Source organism: Taudactylus pleione, unplaced genomic scaffold, assembly GCF_031769625.1.
Source record: "Taudactylus pleione unplaced genomic scaffold, aTauple2 ptg000006l, whole genome shotgun sequence".
NCBI classification, from domain to species: domain Eukaryota; kingdom Metazoa; phylum Chordata; class Amphibia; order Anura; family Myobatrachidae; genus Taudactylus; species Taudactylus pleione.
The window spans coordinates 6,905,601-6,924,495 of record NW_028284409.1 but is presented as its reverse complement, the minus strand read 5'-3'; the positions used below and the strand labels follow the sequence as shown (position 1 = coordinate 6,924,495).

The following is an 18,895-nucleotide window of genomic DNA, read 5'->3' as shown; positions in this document are numbered from 1 at the left end:
ACACCTGTTCTCTCCCCGCCATCTATGGAGGTGACCTCGAACCTCACGGATGGTTCCCCTGCGATTTCTCTCTCCTCTGAAGTCACTAAAATGATTCAGACTACGATTCAAACGGAGCTTCGCTCTCTGATTTCCTCCCTCAAAACAGAGCTCGACTCCCTTGGTTCGAGAACGGATACCCTCGAGCGTAAAGTGGAGATTTGCCTATATCAAGACGTCACAAGCCAAGAACTCACCAATATGCGCTCGGAGATTGATCTTCTCAAGGAGCAGATGGAGGATGCTGAGAATAGATCCAGACGGAACAACATCCGCTTTAGAAACATTCCTGAATCTATTGACTCGGAAGCCCTGCCTGAATACCTTGTGGCCCTTTTTCACCAGTGCCTACCAGATGCTTCTCCAGAGTCCTTGCAACTTGATAGAGCTCATAGAGCCCTTTGTGCCAAGCCATCGTCTGATCAACCCCCACGCGATGTAGTGGTCCGGTTTCATTATTTTAAAACCAAAGAACAGTTCCTTTCTTCAGTTCGTTTTTCCCCTACTGTTTCATTCCGAGGACAGTCTCCTAGTTTATCAGGACTTGGCTCCTTCGACTTTGAGGAAATGCAGAGACCTCACAAATGTTTCAAAAGCTCTTCGTAACCACAAAATTAAATATAGATGGGGATTTCCATTTTATCTCAACGTGTCTCATGAGGGTCGTTCATACAGAATCAAGACCCCGGGGGAGGGTTTTGCTCTGCTTCCTAAGCTGGGCATTGCCCTCTCTCCGCCTGTGCAGTCGTCTGATAATGAATTCCCTCTACGCTCTGCTCCGACTTCGGAATGGTCCACCGCCTGAAACCGGTCTTTCTTGTGGACTACAGGTGTTATTCTTCCTCTATTAATATTATTACTGATCCTGTTTTATTCGTTTACTGTCTGATTCTGTTTTAATTTACCAATGTCTTACTTTTTTTTTCACACTGAGGTTTTGTTCTTTAAATTGTGAGACTTATCCCTGGGGTTTCCGGGTGGTGGGTCCATGTCATGTTCCTTAGATAGGATTCTCTGATGTTTACGCTTATGTTGGGACCGCCCTCGCTCTCTCCGAGAGCCAATTCTTGTTTTTATTTTATCTGATCTAGGGTAGTCAAGTTACTATTATATTTTTATTTACATGTTCTTCTCTGCTATAGCATTGTCATCTGATCTATGTTTTCCTCCCTCACTGTTTTTTTTTATTTATTTATTTTTTCTCTCCACTATTCCTCCTTTTTCATTTCTCACTGGTGTGAATGGTCGCAAGGGAGACTTTTCCTTTCGCGACATCTAATATATTTGTTTATATTGGTTCTCCTTGACTCCTTTCTTTTCTACTTACTGGTTTCTCTCCTCCTTTCTATATCATATTTGAAATATTGTACTGATAAGTTTTGTTCGCATGGTTCAATGTCTGTCCATGCTCTCTGGGCTACCCCCCCGAGCCCCAAGTGCACAGGATGTGCTGTTTCTATCGTGCACCTTCTGCGGCCTGTTGATCAGACGCAGTTCCTTCTCTATCCTTTACTAATAACCTCCCCTCTACCCTTTTCACTCTGCTGTTACCCCCCAGTTGGCTGTGGTTGTCTTCCATGTTTGCATTCATGTGTCATGAGCCTCATCTGTTATCATCCCGATGTCCCTTAAACTAATTTCTCTTAATGTTAATGGCTTAAATTCTCCCCATAAGCGCACTATGGCCCTTCAGTACCTGAAGCGTCAGCGCATCCACATAGCTTTGCTTCAAGAGACTCATTTTTTGAAAACCCATCCACAATTAACAAATAAAACTTTTCCGCATGCCTATTATGCGTCTACTGACCATAAATCTAAAGGGGTTGCCATCCTCATTCATCAGTCCTCCCCGTTCATTGTTGAAACCTCACACATAGACCCCCTGGGTCGTTATCTTTTCCTTGTTGGTTCTATTGGCAGCGTCCCTGTGACGATTGCAAATATTTATGCTCCCAATGCCTCCCAGGGTGCCTTTCTCTCCATGGTCTTCTCTAGGCTCTTTAAAATAGTGAGAGGCAGAGTAATAATTGGTGGAGATTTTAATGTGATCCTCTCCTCAAATATGGATCGAACAGGCCCCTCTGGCTCCTCTTCTACTCAACTTAGGGAATCCAATAAATTAACCTCGCTCCTTAAATTATACAACCTGTATGACTCTTGGAGGGTCCTGTATCCGTCAGCTCGCGAATTTTCGCACTACTCCCACTCGCATAAGGTTTTCTCGCGAATAGATCTCTTTCTGGTGGATCATACTACAACTCCCATTTTACATAGTTCAGAGATCTCCCCGGTTTCCTGGTCTGATCACTCAGCAGTGTTTTTGGACTTAGAGTTTCCCTCCATTTGCCCCCATAGGTTTAAGTGGAGACTAGACGACTTCCTTCTCTTATGCCCAGATGTTTGTACTCAAATCCTTCAGGCAATCACAGATTTTAATCAACACAATTATCCTGACCATACTTCACATGCGATTAATTGGGAAGCTCTAAAAGCTTCACTCCAGGGCCATTTCCTTCAAATTTCTTCCACCCGTAGAAAAATAGAAAGAAAGGAAATCTGCAATCTGGAGGCTAAAATCTCAGTCTTAACTGAGAAGTGCCAGAGGTTTCCTAAGGATAAATTCTTTCGCCAACTTCGCTCAAGTAGAGCCCAACTGAACCAACTTCTCTCGTCAAAGGCGTCCCGTACTCTCAAATGGCTGCAACAAAGATTCTACGAGCGTGGAGATAAGGCAGTTAGAATCTTAGTGCGTAAGCTCCAAACTAAGCGCACCAAAAATAGGATCCTAAAAATTCTAGACCCTACTGGTTCCCCTCAATATGATCCCAAATCTATTGCTAATATCTTTAAGGACTTTTACTCTTCGCTTTATTCTCTTCAAAATCGTGAGCTCTCCCCCTCCTCTCTTTCTGCTGCCACATCTACATATCTTACTTCATGTAGATTGCCTTGTTTATCTGCGTCACAGGTATCTGCTCTCAATGAAGACTTCACATATGAAGAACTGGAGCTGGTGGTGAAGTCCATGAAGTCCTCCTCTGACCCTGGCCCGGACGGATTTACTGCAGCTTTGTACAAGAGATTCCTTCCTTCCCTCTCTCCTCTGTTGTTGAACCTTTATAATTCTGTTCTGTCGGGTCGGATGTTTGACGAGGCCACCACCAGGGCTGAGATAGTGGTTATCCATAAGGAAGGTAGAGACCCCGACTCGTGCGCTAGCTACAGACCAATATCCCTTCTTAATGTTGACCTGAAAATCTTTGCTAAGCTCCTGGCTTCTCGCCTCGCCCGTGTTATTCCGTCCTTGGTCCACCGTGATCAGGTGGGGTTTATCCCCGGCCGGCAGGCCTTTGACAACACCCGGAAGGTCATTGACCTTATTAATTTTGCTAACGCGAGGTCGCTCTCCGGCCTGGTGGTGGCCTTAGATGCTGAGAAGGCCTTTGACAGGGTTGATTGGACCTTCTTGAAATCCACTCTTCATGCTTTTGGTTTCAGAGGGAATTTTATAAATGGTGTCGCCTCTTTATATTTTAACCCATCTGCTTCGGTCCTGGCCAACGGTTTTGCTTCTTCTCCTTTCAATATCTTAAATGGCACCCGTCAGGGTTGTCCTCTGTCGCCGCTCCTCTTTGCCCTGATCATGGAGCCCCTAGCAGCAAGCATTCGCAACAATCCGACAATCACGGGCATTTCAGTTGACCAGTCTCACCATAAAGTGGCTGTTTATGCGGACGATGTCCTTCTCACCTTGACCCACCCCATCTCTTCTCTCCCTGCGGTCTTTGAAGAAATCCAATCCTATGGTCGCCTGTCAAATTTTAAAATAAATCAGGATAAAACGGAAGTCTTACCTATACTCTTGGACCCCATGACTATCTCTCGTTTGCGTAGCTCCTATTCCTTTCGATGGTGTTCCCGATCTATAAAATATCTTGGTGTCCACCTCACCAACACTTACGACAAATTATTTGCTGCCAACTTCCCTCCACTCTTAGAGAGGATTCGTCGAGATCTGAACACCTAGGGAGCTCATTTTATTTCTTGGACTGGACGAGTTAACGCCATCAAAATGAATGTGCTTCCAAGATTTCTGTACCTGTTTCAGACGCTCCCAGTCAGAGTCCCCTCGATCTTTTTAGCTACCTTGCAGCGGATGGTCTCCAGGTTTGTCTGGTCGGGACGTAAACCTAGAGTCCGCTTTCGTATTTTATGTTACCGTGGTGGAGAGGGGGGTTTGGGGCTACCAAACTTCCACAAATACTATCTAGCTGTCCACTTAACCCAGGCTGTTCTTGCACATGCTCCGTCCTGCACTTGGGGTTGGGTGGATTTAGAAGCTCAGCTACTTACCTTTCATTCCCCTTACTCTATCTTTTGGATGGATCACAAGTTTAGACCGCCCTCCCCTTCTATTCCTCCAACCCTTCGCTTCTCTCTGTCTATTTGGGACTACTGCAATAGGGCATTTGCCTTGACTCAGAATCGCTCCGCTATGACTCCACTATGGAATAATGGGGATTTTGTTCCTGGATTGGATCCTAAATCTTTCTCCCCTTGGACGGCAAAGGATATTAAATTCTTGAGAGATATTGCTCCTGTTTGCCCGTTTCCTGAGTTCTCCAATCTGCAAGATAGGTTAGGAATACCTACAAGATACTTCTTTAAATATCTCCAATTGCGTCATCTTTTTACCACGGTAATTGGCTCAGGGTCTCATCCATCTTATTCTCTTTTGGAGTCCCTCTGCTTACTCCGTTCCGGCTCTAAAGGGCTTATTTCCACTTTCTATAACCTTCTCCTAGGTCAAAACCGGCCCTTAAAGGAGCCGCACGAACTGGCCTGGGAAAGAGACATGGGCGTTCCTTTGGATCCTAAAGAATGGATGAAAATTCGCGAGCTGACGGCGAAGTCTTCCATTTGTGTCAGAATCAAGGAAAACGCATATAAGAGAATGTATAGGTGGTATCTGGTCCCTACACGGATTCGGGCCATCTTTCCTCAGTCCTCAGATAGGTGCTGGAGGGAATGTGGAGGTGAGGGGTCTCTGGCTCACATTTGGTGGCACTGCCCTAAAATTAAAGGCTATTGGGAGAAAGTACATAGGTTGATTCTGCAGGTCACGAGTATCTCCATTCCCCCGTGCTTATCCTTCTCCCGCGTCCTATCAATAGCTGTGATAAACTCACCCAATCTCTTATTAGACATATTCTCAATGCTGCTAATTGTGCAATTGCATCTTCTTGGAAAAAACTGGACCCTCCGTCCTTAGCTGCTCTGCAGAGCTCTGTTTGGCATACATATAATCTTGAATATATCACTTGCCAAATTCATGAAAATGTTGCTAAGTTTACGGAGACGTGGGCTCCTTGGTTATCCTATCAGGAGACGCATACTTAGCTTAGAATTACCTCTTGGAAGGGACTCCACATGCCAACTCTTCCCCTCCTGCCACTTTCCTTCCCTATTTTTCCTTACTAACACTTAATTGTTTTCCCCTATCTTTGTTCCCCTCCGTCTCTCTCTCCCTCTTCTCTTTTCTGATAGTGATATCTCTTACCACATTTAAAAACATTAGGGGTTTGTTTCGATTTATAACTGCGTAGCTTGACTGTGTTCGTGTTATCTCTCATATGGCTTGGAATATTATGCCTTTTTGTGTCTTTTGTCCCTCCTATGCCATTTTTTCTTTCTTTCTATGCAATTGTATTCTGTTTATTGTACCCTCAAAAATCCAATAAACCCTTTTTCAAAAAAAAATAAATAAATAAATAAATTACTATTTCACAAGAAGCATTGGTGAGATTTTGGAGGCAGTGATCAGACAGGAGGCTAGACACAGATCTAAGAAGGGGTAAGGCAGAGTATCTGGTCAGACATGTATGACGTGGAGGTGTTGGCGAAGGCTTTCTAGGTGAGTGATAGTATCTTAAATTAGATTATGGAGATTATGGGTAGTCAGTGTAGTTATTTGCTAAATTGTCTAGTAAATGTGGAATGGTGCAAGAGAAAAATCAGTCTCACTGCAGCATTTAGGATGGACTGGAGTGTGGGTAGATGGGGGCAGCACAGACGGTGTAATGGTTAGCATTACTGCCTCACAGCACTGAGGTTGTGTGTTTGATTCCCATTACGGCCCTAACTGTGTGGAGTTTGTATATTCTCCTTCTGTTTGCGTGACATACAAGTGGTTTCCTCCGGGTACTCCGATTTCCTCCCACACAAAATATACTGGTAGGTTAATTGTCTCCCAACATAATTAACTATAGTATGTATGTGTGTGATAGGAAATATAGATAGTAAGATCCACTGGGGCAGGGACTGATATGAATAGCCAAATATTCTCTGTATAGTGCTGCGGAATAGGTGTGCGCTATATAAATAAATGTTGACATTGTGGCATCGACATTTTCACTACATCCCATAGTCAATAATGACACCAACGCAGTGAGAATAGGGGACAGGGGAGAAAATGACATTGCCAAAGGTGAGGGAGGATGGAAGCACTGAGTAACATGTGACATACAAGTGGAGGGGGCAGAGTCACAGTTGTAAACACAGGAAAAATATGTGGTCAGGGAAGTAAAGGTAGATTAGGGTGCCATCTGCCTAGAGGTGCAAATGGAGGCTGTAGGCATGTAGAGGCATTTATATCATTATGTTATTTATATAGCACATATGTTATGCAGCTCTTTACAGATAATATTTAGTTATTCACATCAGTCTGTGCCCCAGTGGTATAGTGTATGTATATGCATGTGTACATATTCCCTGCTACATGTACACATGCAGATACATAAACATTTTTGTCAGAAGCCAAATAACCTACTAGTACATTTTTCAATTTTTGAAGGAATCCCACGCAAGCACGAACAGAACATTCAAACTCTGCAGACAGGGGTTTTAGTGGGCAACGAACCCAGTAATACCAAACATCATGCCATCCAGGACACTCCACCTGATAGTGGCATAGGAAGGGCGGATGTACCCTAGAAGTAGAAATGTGGAAGTAGCATTCAGGGAAAGTTGTGCAGAATAGTGTGGTAGAATGCTTTGAAAGTGACAGTGTGATGGATTACACCTAATCATTAAAGGTTATGGGTACTCAGATAGGGAGGGCAGACAGGTCTTTGAATAATCATTTTAACAGCTCCGGTACACTGGTTTATGTATGTTATATATGGGCATATTATATATGATCTACAGTATTTAGCTCATCTCAAAGCATCAATTAAAAAATATATAAAGATGCCCTCTTACAAGCACGTTGATTTAAAATGAAACTTGTGTACCCTTATTTGCTTAGGAAACCCTTTTGGAAAAGAGGTCCCAATAAAGGGGTGGTGATGACATTCAAATGCACCAAAAAGGCAATATGTGCACACATGATAGGCAGAATGGAGATTAAAGGCCTTATGTAATAGCCTGCAAGATTCCAGCAAGTCTGACCATTTTAAAGCGGCGGTCATTTAAAAGACAAAACCATTCTGCATCTTGCAGGCTGTTTCATAATGCCCCAAACTACTATATCTGCTAGTGGAAAAGTTATGCATTATGCATTGGATTATATTCACTTTACATGCAATTAGATTATTCAGATTATAATTTTTTTGTGAACATATAAATTCTACATACTTCATGTTTTTTTGTACCACACTTCCAGCCGAAGACGTTGCAATAGCTCTTGCAATGCTGCTATAGACTGAGCCACAACAGATTATATTGTGAGCCAATCACATCCAATCCTAGCACTACCTTTTGGTCCTTCTGCTCTGTCAAGGTCATTGCACTATATATTGCAATGTTTGTTGTATAGACAAAATATTGCAGCTACCAACATTGGGATTATCAGTATTTAATTTTGTATTGCTGAAACAAAAACAATTAGTGCAAGAAGATCTTTCAAAATGAAACAGTGTTGTTTAGTCTAATTCCCAAATCAATTTATATTTCCCAATATTCGCCCATTGTTTAAGTACTACACAAACAGCAAGGCTTGGCAGTTATGTTAAAGTTATTACAAAAAAATAAAGTACTGTAAATGCTGCCATTGGGCATTTTACAATGAATATGGTAATCACTGGTACACTGTCCACCAGTTATTCCACATATATGAAACAAAAATCAATTCTCTCTGCAAATGTGGGCTGTATTTGATCATTGTTCTACAGACAACTGCATAAAAAGGTGATACTTGCCATAGCAAGTATTTAGAAAATTGAAGAAATCATTTAATTGGTTGCTATGGGCAAAACCACATGACCTGCAGTCACATGCATGTCAAGTTAAATAAACTGATCCCACTGACTGTAAGCTCTAAAGAGCAGGGCCCTCCACCCTCTCTTGGTTCTCACCCTGCATTATCTTTTTTTTTATGTGGGCTCCAACTCTCAGTCAGTGATTCTTTTTGTCCACCCTTCCTAGATACTGGGTTGTTGAATGTTACGGTCACTCTCTTAGTTGTCTTGATATCTCAATTTGGTTTTTCCCCATGTACTCTCTGTTTTAATCTTGCTATGTTGTGTAATGTGCCATGTACAGTTATATGGATGCTTGGTGGCGCTATATAAATAAAACTTATGCCGGGCATACATCGCCAGATAAAATGCCTGTCAGGCCGACAGACATTTTATCTGGCAGCCTGTCAGCCTACAGATATCGCGGGCATACACTGTGAGATGTCTCACAGTGTATTGGCCCCGACATCTGTGCTCTGCCCCCGGGGGAGGAGACATTTCCCCCGTTCCTTCCATGGGAAGGAACACAGGAAATGCCTGTCTGTCGGCCATGGCTGGGCATACACTGCCCGATGCGGCTGACATTTTAGCTTGCAGATATCGCATCAGACGGGCATGCTAGATGATCCAGCATGCCCGACCGATCAATATTTAACCATCGGTCAGCCACACAAACGCTACAATTATCGGGGCGATCCGTGGATATCAAGCGGATCGGCCCAATAATTGTAGAGTGTATGCCAAGCATTAGTAATATGTATACAAAAATGTGTTTTTAATATTTAACTTAAAACAAACTCAACAGAAATCTATAAAATTCTCTTCAATTCCAAAACCCTGCGTATACATAAAATAGGGGTTCACAAAAATATGAGATATGGTAAGCACTTACCCTTGTTATCTCTATTTCTACGAAGTCCATAGGGTTCCACAGGATACCTTGGGGTATAGGTGTGACGTCAGTCGCAGGGCACCAAAGAGTTAAGCTTTCAGCCTCCCAGGATGCACTAGGTCCCCCTCCTATACCCCGCCCCCGGGCCAAGGCACCTCAGTTAGTTACCAAGCCATAGGCCGGAGGAGGAGAAGGAAGAGAGAGAACAAAGATCTGGACACATACAAGAATCACATTCTCACCAGAGGGAGACGGAAAACCGGTGACCAGAGCAAAGCCCATCTGCAGCACAGGTGCGACAGGGCGGGAGTCCTGTGGAACCCTATGGACTTCGTAGAAATAGAGATAACAAGGGTAAGTTCTTACCATATCTCATATTTTCTACTTCAGGGTCCATAGGGTATCCACAGGATACCTTGGGGATGTCCCAAAGCAGTATCCTTTAAGGGTGGGGACGCTCCTGTGCAGAAAGGAGAATCCGCCGCCCGAAGGAAGCATCCTGAGAGGCGAAGGTGTCAAACCTGTAATACCTCACGAAGGTATGGACAGAAGACCACGTAGCAGCCTTGCAGATCTGAACTGCCGAGGCACCACGTCGAGCTGCCCACGAAGGACCCACAGACCTAGTGGAATGAGCCTTCAGAGAAGGAGGGACCGGTAGGCATTCATGAAGATAAGCTTCAGAAATAGCCATACGGATCCAGGCTGCCAAAGTTTGCTTTGAAGCAGGCCAACCCTTTTTACGGAAGCCATAGAGGACAAACAAAGCGTCCGACTTCCTAAACGAAGAAGTGCGGTCAACATAAGTCCTTAAGGCCCGCACAACATCCAAAGAGCCTCACCCACGGAAAGACCCGGTGAGTTAAAGGCCGGAACAACTATTTCCTCGTTAACATGAAACTGGGAAACAACTTTGGGAAGAAACTCGGGCCGAGTGCGGAGCACTGCCCTGTTCCCATGAAAAACCAAGAAAGGGGGTCTACAAGAAAGAGCCCCTAACTCAGAAACACGTCTGGCCGAAGCAATGGCCAGAAGGAAAACAGTCTTAGCTGTTAGCCATTTAATATCCACTGAGCCCAGTGGTTCAAACGGCGGTCCTTGGAGAGCCCTCAGGACCACAGCCAAATCCCAAGGCGCCACAGGTGGAACAAAGGGCGGCTGAATACGGAGAACACCTTGCATAAAGGTGCGCACATCCGGGATTGTAGCAATCCTACGGTGAAACCAGACAGATAGGGCCGAAACCTGTACCTTCAAAGAAGCAAGGCGAAGCCCATGATCTAGTCCCGCTTGCAGGAAGGCGAGAATCCGAGACAGACGAAACTCCCGCGGTGCATAACCTCTCGGTCGACACCACTGGAAGAACGTATGCCACACGCGATGGTATATCCTCGCGGAAGACGGTTTCCGAGCTCGTAACATGGTACGCACCACAGAGCTGGAAAACCCCCGGGACCTCAGCATGGCCGTCTCAACAGCCACGCCGTCAAAGACAGCCGAGTCAGGTCCGGGTGAAGACAAGGACCCTGAGACAGAAGGTCCGGTCGTAGCGGCAACCGCAGAGGACTGTCCACGGACAGACCCTGAAGGTCTGAGAACCAGTGCCGTCTGGGCCATGCGGGAGCTATCAACAGGAGCGTCCCTCCTTCCTGTTTGAATTTCCGGATTACCCGTGGAAGAAGGGAGACCGGAGGGAACAGGTATGCGAACCGGAACGTCCACCGGACGGACAGAGCATCCACCAGAGACGCCCCTTCGTCTCTTGTGCGAGACCCGTACACCGGCAACTTGTTGTTGTGCAGGAACGCCATGAGGTCGATTTCTGGAAGACCCCACCTGTCCACCAGTAGTTGAAAAACGTCCGGGTGCAGGGACCATTCCCCTGGATGAACGTCCTGGCGACTTAGAAAGTCCGCTTCCCAATTTAGCACTCCCGGGATGAAGACCGCTGATATGGCCGGAAGATTGCGCTCCGCCCAAACCAGGATCCGAGAGACCTCTACGAGAGCCGCCCGAGTGCGAGTTCCTCCATGCCTGTTTATGTAGGCCACGGTGGTAGCACCGGGTGACCCTGGAGAAACCGCTGTGCCTGCAGGAGAGCATTGAAGACCGCACGGAGTTCCAAGATATTTATTGGAAGCTCTGCTTCTGTCGGCGTCCACCTGCCCTGGAACAAGTGTGGACCCGAAACTGCTCCCCAGCCCCGAAGACAGGCGTCCGTTGTCAACAGGACCCAATTTGGAACCCAGAACGGACGTCCCTTGTTGAGGTGGGTCGTCTTTAACCACCACGCAAGGGACAGGCGAACCTCCGGGGTGAGCACAATCGTCTGGGACTTCAGAGACTGAGGCAGCCCGTTCCACTTGGACAGGATCAGGTGCTGCAGAGGTCTGGAGTGAAACTGGGCGTATTCCACCATGTCGAATACCGACACCATGGAGCCCAGTAACCTCATCGCCGAGTGTAAGGACACCCGGCGGCTGTGCAGACAACTGCGCACCCTTGACTGTAAAGCAGAGATCTTGTCCTCCGTCACGAAGATCCTTTGCTGTCCCGAGTCCAATAAGGCTCCAAGATGCAGAATCCTCTGAGACGGGATTAGAGTGGACTTCTGCCAGTTGATTAGCCAGCCGTGCCGTTGCAGCAGTGCAATGGTCAGGTCCAAGTGGTGTAACAGGAGCTCTGGAGATCCTGCCACCAATAACAGGTCGTCCAAGTACGGCAACATGCGGACTCCTTGCAGCCGCAGAGAAGCCGCCATGACCGCCATCACCTTGGTGAAAACACGTGGTGCTGTCGCCAGGCCAAAAGGTAACGCCCGAAACTGGAAGTGGTCGCTGCGGATTGCAAACCGAAGGAACTCTTGATGGCGCAAAAGAATAGGGACATGCAGGTAAGCGTCCTGTATGTCCAATGACACCATGTAGTCCCCAGGTTCCAGCGCCAGTATGATGGACCGTAGGGTCTCCATCCGAAACTTCGGGACCCGCAAAGACTTGTTGAGTGCTTTGAGGTTGAGAATTGGACGATATGACCCAATGGGTTTCTGTACCAAAAATAGATTTGAATAGAAACGCTGGCCCCTCTGGGAGAATGGAACAGGCACTATAACTCCAGCCTGGAGCATAGTGTGCAATACCTTCCGCAGCTCCGTAGCCTTGTTCCGGTCTGATGGTAGACCCGTGGTGAAGAATCGAGCCGGGGGTCTGTGCCGGAAGGAGAGGGCGTACCCGTGGGAGACCACCTCCAGAACCCAAGTGTCTGTCGTAGTGAACGACCAACACCGGGAGAACTGCAGCAGGCGGCCTCCCACCCTGGGATCCCCCAAGGGGAGACCCGGACCGTCAGGCCGCAGGCTTGTCATCTGGCTTGGGGGCCGGACGTCTGGTACTCCATGCCTGTTTCCGGGGCTTGACCGATTTCTTAGGGCCAGCCTGTCGAGGAAACGACTGTGGTTTGGGCCTGCCCTGGGCCCTAGATGACCGAAAGGACGATGGTCCAGAACCAAAAGGAGCAGCGGCCGACAGGAGACAAGCAGATTTGGCTGCCGCCAGCGTGGCCACAATCTTATCCAGATCCGGACCGAAGAGAACTTCTCCGGTAAACGGCAACGCTTCCAGACCTTTCTTGGAATCTGCGTCCGCCTTCCAGGATCGCAGCCACAAGGTGCGACGTGCAGCTACCGCTGCTGAAGAAATTCTAGACACCAGAGTACTAATGTCTAGAGCCGCCTCGTTGATGTAGGTGGCCGAATCATGGAGATTGCCAATCAACTCCGCCTGTTCAGCCGGACAGTCGGATTCAAAAGAAGCCTCTAATGAATCCGCCCAGCGCTCCATCGCTCTGGCAACCCAGCAAATGGCCATAGCCAGCCGTGCTGCCCCCCCTGCAAGGGAATAAGCGGACTTCAGGCAGATTTCTACCTTGCGGTCCGTAGCATCCTTAAGGGAGGACATGGATGGCATCGGCAATGTGGCACTACGGACAAGACGGGTCACGTGAGAATCCACCTGTGGAGGGGATTCCCACTTAGCAAAATAATTATCCGCGAACGGATAAGCCACCGCCAGGCGTCTCTGCGGCTGGTATCTTTTGCCAGGTTGTTTCCACGCCTCCTCTACATGGTCCACCAACTGACCCGAAAGAGGAAAGACTGTGGCATCGCCCTTCACATCTTTGAAAAAGGCATACTTAGATTTAGCCACTGGGGGAACTTCGTCCTCAATCACCAAGGCTGTGCGGACCGCCCGAATAAGTCCAGGAATATATACTTTGGACTTAGCATCAGCATCCTTAGTATGGAGAGGTTCCTGATCGTAAGGATCCAGAATCTCCCCATCATCAGACGTCCCTTCGTCATCCTCATAAGGAGCGGACAGAGACGCCACCGGCCTTTTATGAGGCCGCATCACAGACTCCCCTTGCAACACATCCGACAAGTGCTGTACAGAACTCGTCAGGGAGTTAACCCACGCTGGCTCCTGAGAACCCGGGAGCGGGGAAATAGGGAGACTGTGGGGTACCACCAATTGTCGTGGGAACCCCTGCATGGGTGACGACACCACAGACTGCTGGGACAAACCCATCGGAGTAAACGCGGGCTGCGGAGCTAACTGGCCCACTAAAGCTGTTAACGCCTGAGCGAAACAAGCCCAGGGCGGCTCCTGTACCGGTGCTGTAACCGTAATAGGCCGCGCCATGGACAAACACTGCCGGCAAAGGCCCTCCGCGCTACCCTCCCCCTCCGCTAACGGTACTTTGCACGTGGTACACTGTAGCCGGAGGGGAAAATCACTTTCAGACATGATGGCACCACGTATGTGACCTCTCTCACCAATTAAGTATTAAATAGGCGAGAGACCACCCTGCAGCACCGCACCGCAAGGGCTTTAGCAGAAAGAACAGGGACAGTAATAAAGCTGACAGTTTAGAGAAGAAAAGTTACAGGCAGCGCTAGCACAGTCACATACAATGCAGAGAAATAACAATTCCTGCACTAACAGCGCTGATCACTCAACTACACAGACACAGGGCCTGGTAGGACACAGCGCTGCATACACAGACCTGAGCCACAGCGGAGGAGAGGTATGCGGGGGAACCCAGACCACGATGCTTCCTTCCAGACTTCCAGCAGCGTTCACCATGCGTTGCAGAGAAGATGGCCGCCGAGGAGCAGAGAGAAGCTGGCCTGGGGGAGGAGCGCTGACACAGGACCAGTCAGCACAGTGTAGAGAGGGCTGTGTGCAGCGGGGGAGGCGCCGGCTGTGAGACAGGGAAGGCGCGCTTCCCTGGCATGCATTTAACCCCTGGGACGCCGCAGCGCTACCGCTCTGCTGCGGTCCGCTGTCCCAGGGGGTAGTGGAAAGCGCAGGTTCAGTACCTGGCTCCAAGCTGCAGCCAGTCCCCAGGGAGCCCCCTGCCTGGGGACTTAGGACCATGTGACCAGCGGGGACCCACCACGGGACCCCGCTGCTTACCTTTGTCCCCCTTGGATCCGGCCATGGTCCGGAACATCTGGGGTCACCGCTAGCTGTGACCCCAGATGCTCACCAGCATCCCCGGATCGGTACCGGCGTTCTGGTACCGGCGGGGGTGTAGGGAAGACAGCATGGACGTCAGGACTGACTGTCCATGCTGTACATCCAGATGTGCAGCCACAGCTGCACTGAAGAAAGCTTCAGGGGCTCTTCTAGCCCCCACTCCGACAGGTGCACCCGACGCCGGCCGGGCACCAAACTAAACTGAGGTGCCTTGGCCCGGGGGCGGGGTATAGGAGGGGGACCTAGTGCATCCTGGGAGGCTGAAAGCTTAACTCTTTGGTGCCCTGCGACTGACGTCACACCTATACCCCAAGGTATCCTGTGGATACCCTATGGACCCTGAAGTAGAAATAAGCATTGTTTGTCACAAAGAAGAAGTATAAGAGTCATGTGGTTAAAAATAACAAGTATAGAGTATGCACACTAGAAATCCAGTTACAGTGTCCAACAGTAAATATGTCAAAGTATTTTTATGGACTAAACATAGTTTTATGCAACAAACACACAATTTACAGAGTCACTATCTCCATGTTGTACTGTAATAAACATGACGCTGACCCCACCAACAGAGACTCTGGTGAGTGTAATGGCTACGCTAAGTCCGTCTATAACTACTCCCATTAGTGATGACGCTGACCCCACCAACAGAGACCCTGGTGAGTGTAATGGCTACGCTAAGTCCGTCTATAACTACTCCCATCAGTGATGACGCTGACCCCACCAGCAGAGACCCTGGTGAGTGTAATGGCTACGCTAAGCTTGTCTATAACTACTCCTATTAGTGATTGTATTAACACATACAAACAATTCCTGAAAACATGTTTATTTTTATCTCTAACACAATAATCCTTTAAAAAGCAAGAACATGTTAATCAATTTCATTTTATTAAAAAATATTTACATAACCAAGAAAGAAAAAGTATTGTGCTATGACAACAGAACATTTATAAAAACACATTCAATGAGTGAGAAGAAAACTTTTACAGTTTCTTTGGTGCCCATATTAAAAACAAAAAAAAAAAAATAGTAAAAGACTATAAATAAACCACAAGCTCAAACAGAGGATTTGCGTTAGTGCACATCATTACAGCTCTCTCCGTATGAGTACATGGGGATTACTTCACAAATAAATAGCACAGTTGTTTAAAAGCAGCAGGTCCAAGTCTTGTAAACAGTCCTTTCCTAACACAGAAACGTCTCAGAGTCTAGAGATTCTCAACACTGTCACAGACAACAGGTGAAAATATTGTCCCTTTGTTGGTCCTGATTTATTTGATCAAGTTGTAGTTTTATCTCCTGTTTCTTTAAAAAAGAAAAAAGAAAAAGTAAAAAGGTGCCTGGTCTTAAAATCTCAATCCAGAAGTGGTTATTTACAAAATCTCTTTTCGGCTTTCAAACACATATGGGTAAATTTGCTCTACGGCTGTTGCAACGGACTTCACATCTGGACCTGAAGGAATAGAAAACAGCATACATTAGAAGGTATAATAAAGTATTATAGTGATGACATGACATGTGCAAAATGGTAATTTACAAAAAAATAAAAAAAAACAGTTGTTAATTCACTATAAAATTGATTATTGCCTGTAAAAACAAACAATACTATTTCAAATAAGGCAATATAAAAAAAATGCATTTGTGCAGACCGTAACAGCCCAGTAAGAGGTATGTTATTTAAATACCATTTATTTTAATAACCATGTATGTCTGAAATGCACATCTTGATGATTGAAACAATGGTACTCCCATGGTTAAGGTGTGTGTGGTTCAAAGGTTACTAAGAACTTGTTTAATCATTTCTGTTATATTTTGGTCACAGTTCTCTTGAAATCCATGGACGTCATCACATTTTACGTAGTATAAAAAAAGCACCATGGCAACTCTTGAATAGAATTAATAGAAAGCAAATAAGTCGAAAAATTAGGTGCAGAATTGTGTATGCACAAATATTATTAATAGAAACATTCCTACAAGAATAAATAACCAGATGATTATACTAAGGGGTATATTTTGCTAAAGTTTGATTTTAATCGATTCAAAATCAATAAAAATTAGATGTTGTGTTTCTAGGGCTAATCACACATTTAACTCTTAAAAAAAAAAAAAAAGATCTGTTAGTGAATGTGTGATTTAGTCCCAGAAACACATCATCAATGTTGATCGATTTTTAATGATTTTTTTTTTTTTAAATGTATTTTATTAATTTTCCAATATATATTACAGACACAAAGAACAAAAATAGAGTAATGTAAGTACTGTTCAAGAGATCATATAAAACATCATACTTCATAAGGTACATAAAGTAGGTTCCAAAACTTAATCAAAGCTGATTTGTTGACAATAGACGTTTGCAACTACTAAAAGTAACAGATCAGTGATTCAAATACTTACTGCAAATACTAGTAGTAAACGGTATAAAGATATACAATCTCTAATTTCTCCAGGAAACAAACAAAAATAAAAATACAAAAAATACATAAACAATATGCACTAATTAGTACATACTAAAACTAGAATAGACAAGACAAGATAAGGAAGGAATAGTAAAATAGGGAAGAAGGGGGTGGGGAGGAGCTGGTCCTACAGCAAAATAGGCTATATTCGCCATTGTACACATGGAAAGCAGCACATTTAAAATCAGTGAATATTACAAAGAAGGAACCAATTGGTATTTTCATAAAGACTCAGTATGCGATTCTGGGTCGTTATTCAAGAGATACACTTATACTGCCCCCATTTTTTATAGAACCTCAAGACTCCACTTTCAACGTCTGGCAGTGTTGACGGTCTTTCAAAATAAAGAGTTTTTAATAACATAAGCTTAACTGTTTCCAAAAGGTGGGCTTTTTTAGAAGTCCACCTCAGCAGAATCACCTTTTTTGCAATGGTAACTATAATTGTCAAAATTGGTATCAAGTGATTAAAGGGCTGTACGAATTGCCAATTCCTAAAATCTGCACATAAAAGTGCCAAAGGGTGTAAGGTTATTTGAGTATTAAAGGATGAACTGATATAGTTGAGAACTTTGTACCAGAAATGTTTAATTTTGGAACAACCCCAAAAGTTATGAGAAAAAAACACTTTCTGTGTAATACATTTAGGGCATTGACCCGTATCTTCCGCCACCTTGAGATATATAAGCCCTGTGTATAGTGCAGAACTGCACTTGTAAACTGGCAGAGGGAAGATACTTTAAAGGAAGTTCCATTGTGCTTAAAGATTCCGCTGAAGTGAAAATAACAGGAAAATCTTGAAGCCATTTGTCAATTAACGGTTTCCATAATGATTTTTACTGATTTTAAATCAACCAAAATTAACCTTTAGTAAATATAACTATAAGAGTCAGCTTTCCCTTAAAAAAGGATTATGTATGAAAACAAGGTAAATATACAGCATTGAAACACATAACGGATTCTTACATATGGTTATTAATTAATAGACATACCAGTACTGCATTATGCAGCATTCAACTATTACCTGTGACTGTAATACTTCCGGTGGAAAATATCTGCAATGTTGACTTCAGGGACTTTATCCTATAGCAAACTGCAGGGTGAAGTTCAGGTTCATAACTGTACAATACAAAAAAATATATATTTTTTTACATAAATCCCCGAAAAGATGGAAAAAACAAAAAAAACCTACTTACCTAGCATTAGGGCGGTTCCGCTTGGTAAATTCTGGCAACCTTATTTCAAATGGCATAGTACATACTGCCAAGACATTGACAACTTTAAACTCTGTAAACTTGACCTATTAATAAATATAGAGAGATAAATGAGCATTGTAATATAAACATGTATTTTATTAATGAAAAATAAAATTGAGTTTGTACCATAAGCAAATACACGTCTGAGTACTAACATCCATAGTCATAATGTCACAGAATGCTGAGGACACTCTATCCCAGAAGTTCCCGAACTTGGTCCTCAAGGCATCCTAACAGCCCAAGTTTTAATGATATTCATGCTTGACCACACGCGATTTATTTAGTACCTCAGTCAAATTCATTTAACCACCTGTGCTCAACCATGGATATCTGTACAACCTGAACAGTTGGGGTGCCTTAAGGACTGCGTTTGGGAACCTTTGCTCTATCCTTGGAGTTTACAATGGGAGCCAACCATCCCATCTGGAAAATATAAGGTCTGCATGGTAAATTAAATATGCTCCTGAAGGCTACTAAC

At 45.1% G+C, this 18,895-nt stretch overlaps 1 protein-coding gene across 1 annotated transcript in view; it reads right to left on the bottom strand.

The window, feature by feature from the left end:
- Nucleotides 1-15,574: 15,574 nt before the first annotated feature.
- The window catches only part of TBPL1 (TATA-box binding protein like 1), a 34,824-nt gene continuing 31,503 nt past the window's right edge, over nt 15,575-18,895 (bottom strand). The window contains exons 5-7 of the mRNA XM_088451584.1: nt 18,358-18,461; nt 18,186-18,280; nt 15,575-16,158 (exon numbers count right to left, since the gene is read on the bottom strand). Of these exons, the coding sequence (XP_088307710.1) occupies nt 16,079-16,158; nt 18,186-18,280; nt 18,358-18,461 (279 nt within the window). The 3' untranslated portion in view covers nt 15,575-16,078. The remainder of the gene's footprint in view (nt 16,159-18,185; nt 18,281-18,357; nt 18,462-18,895) is intronic.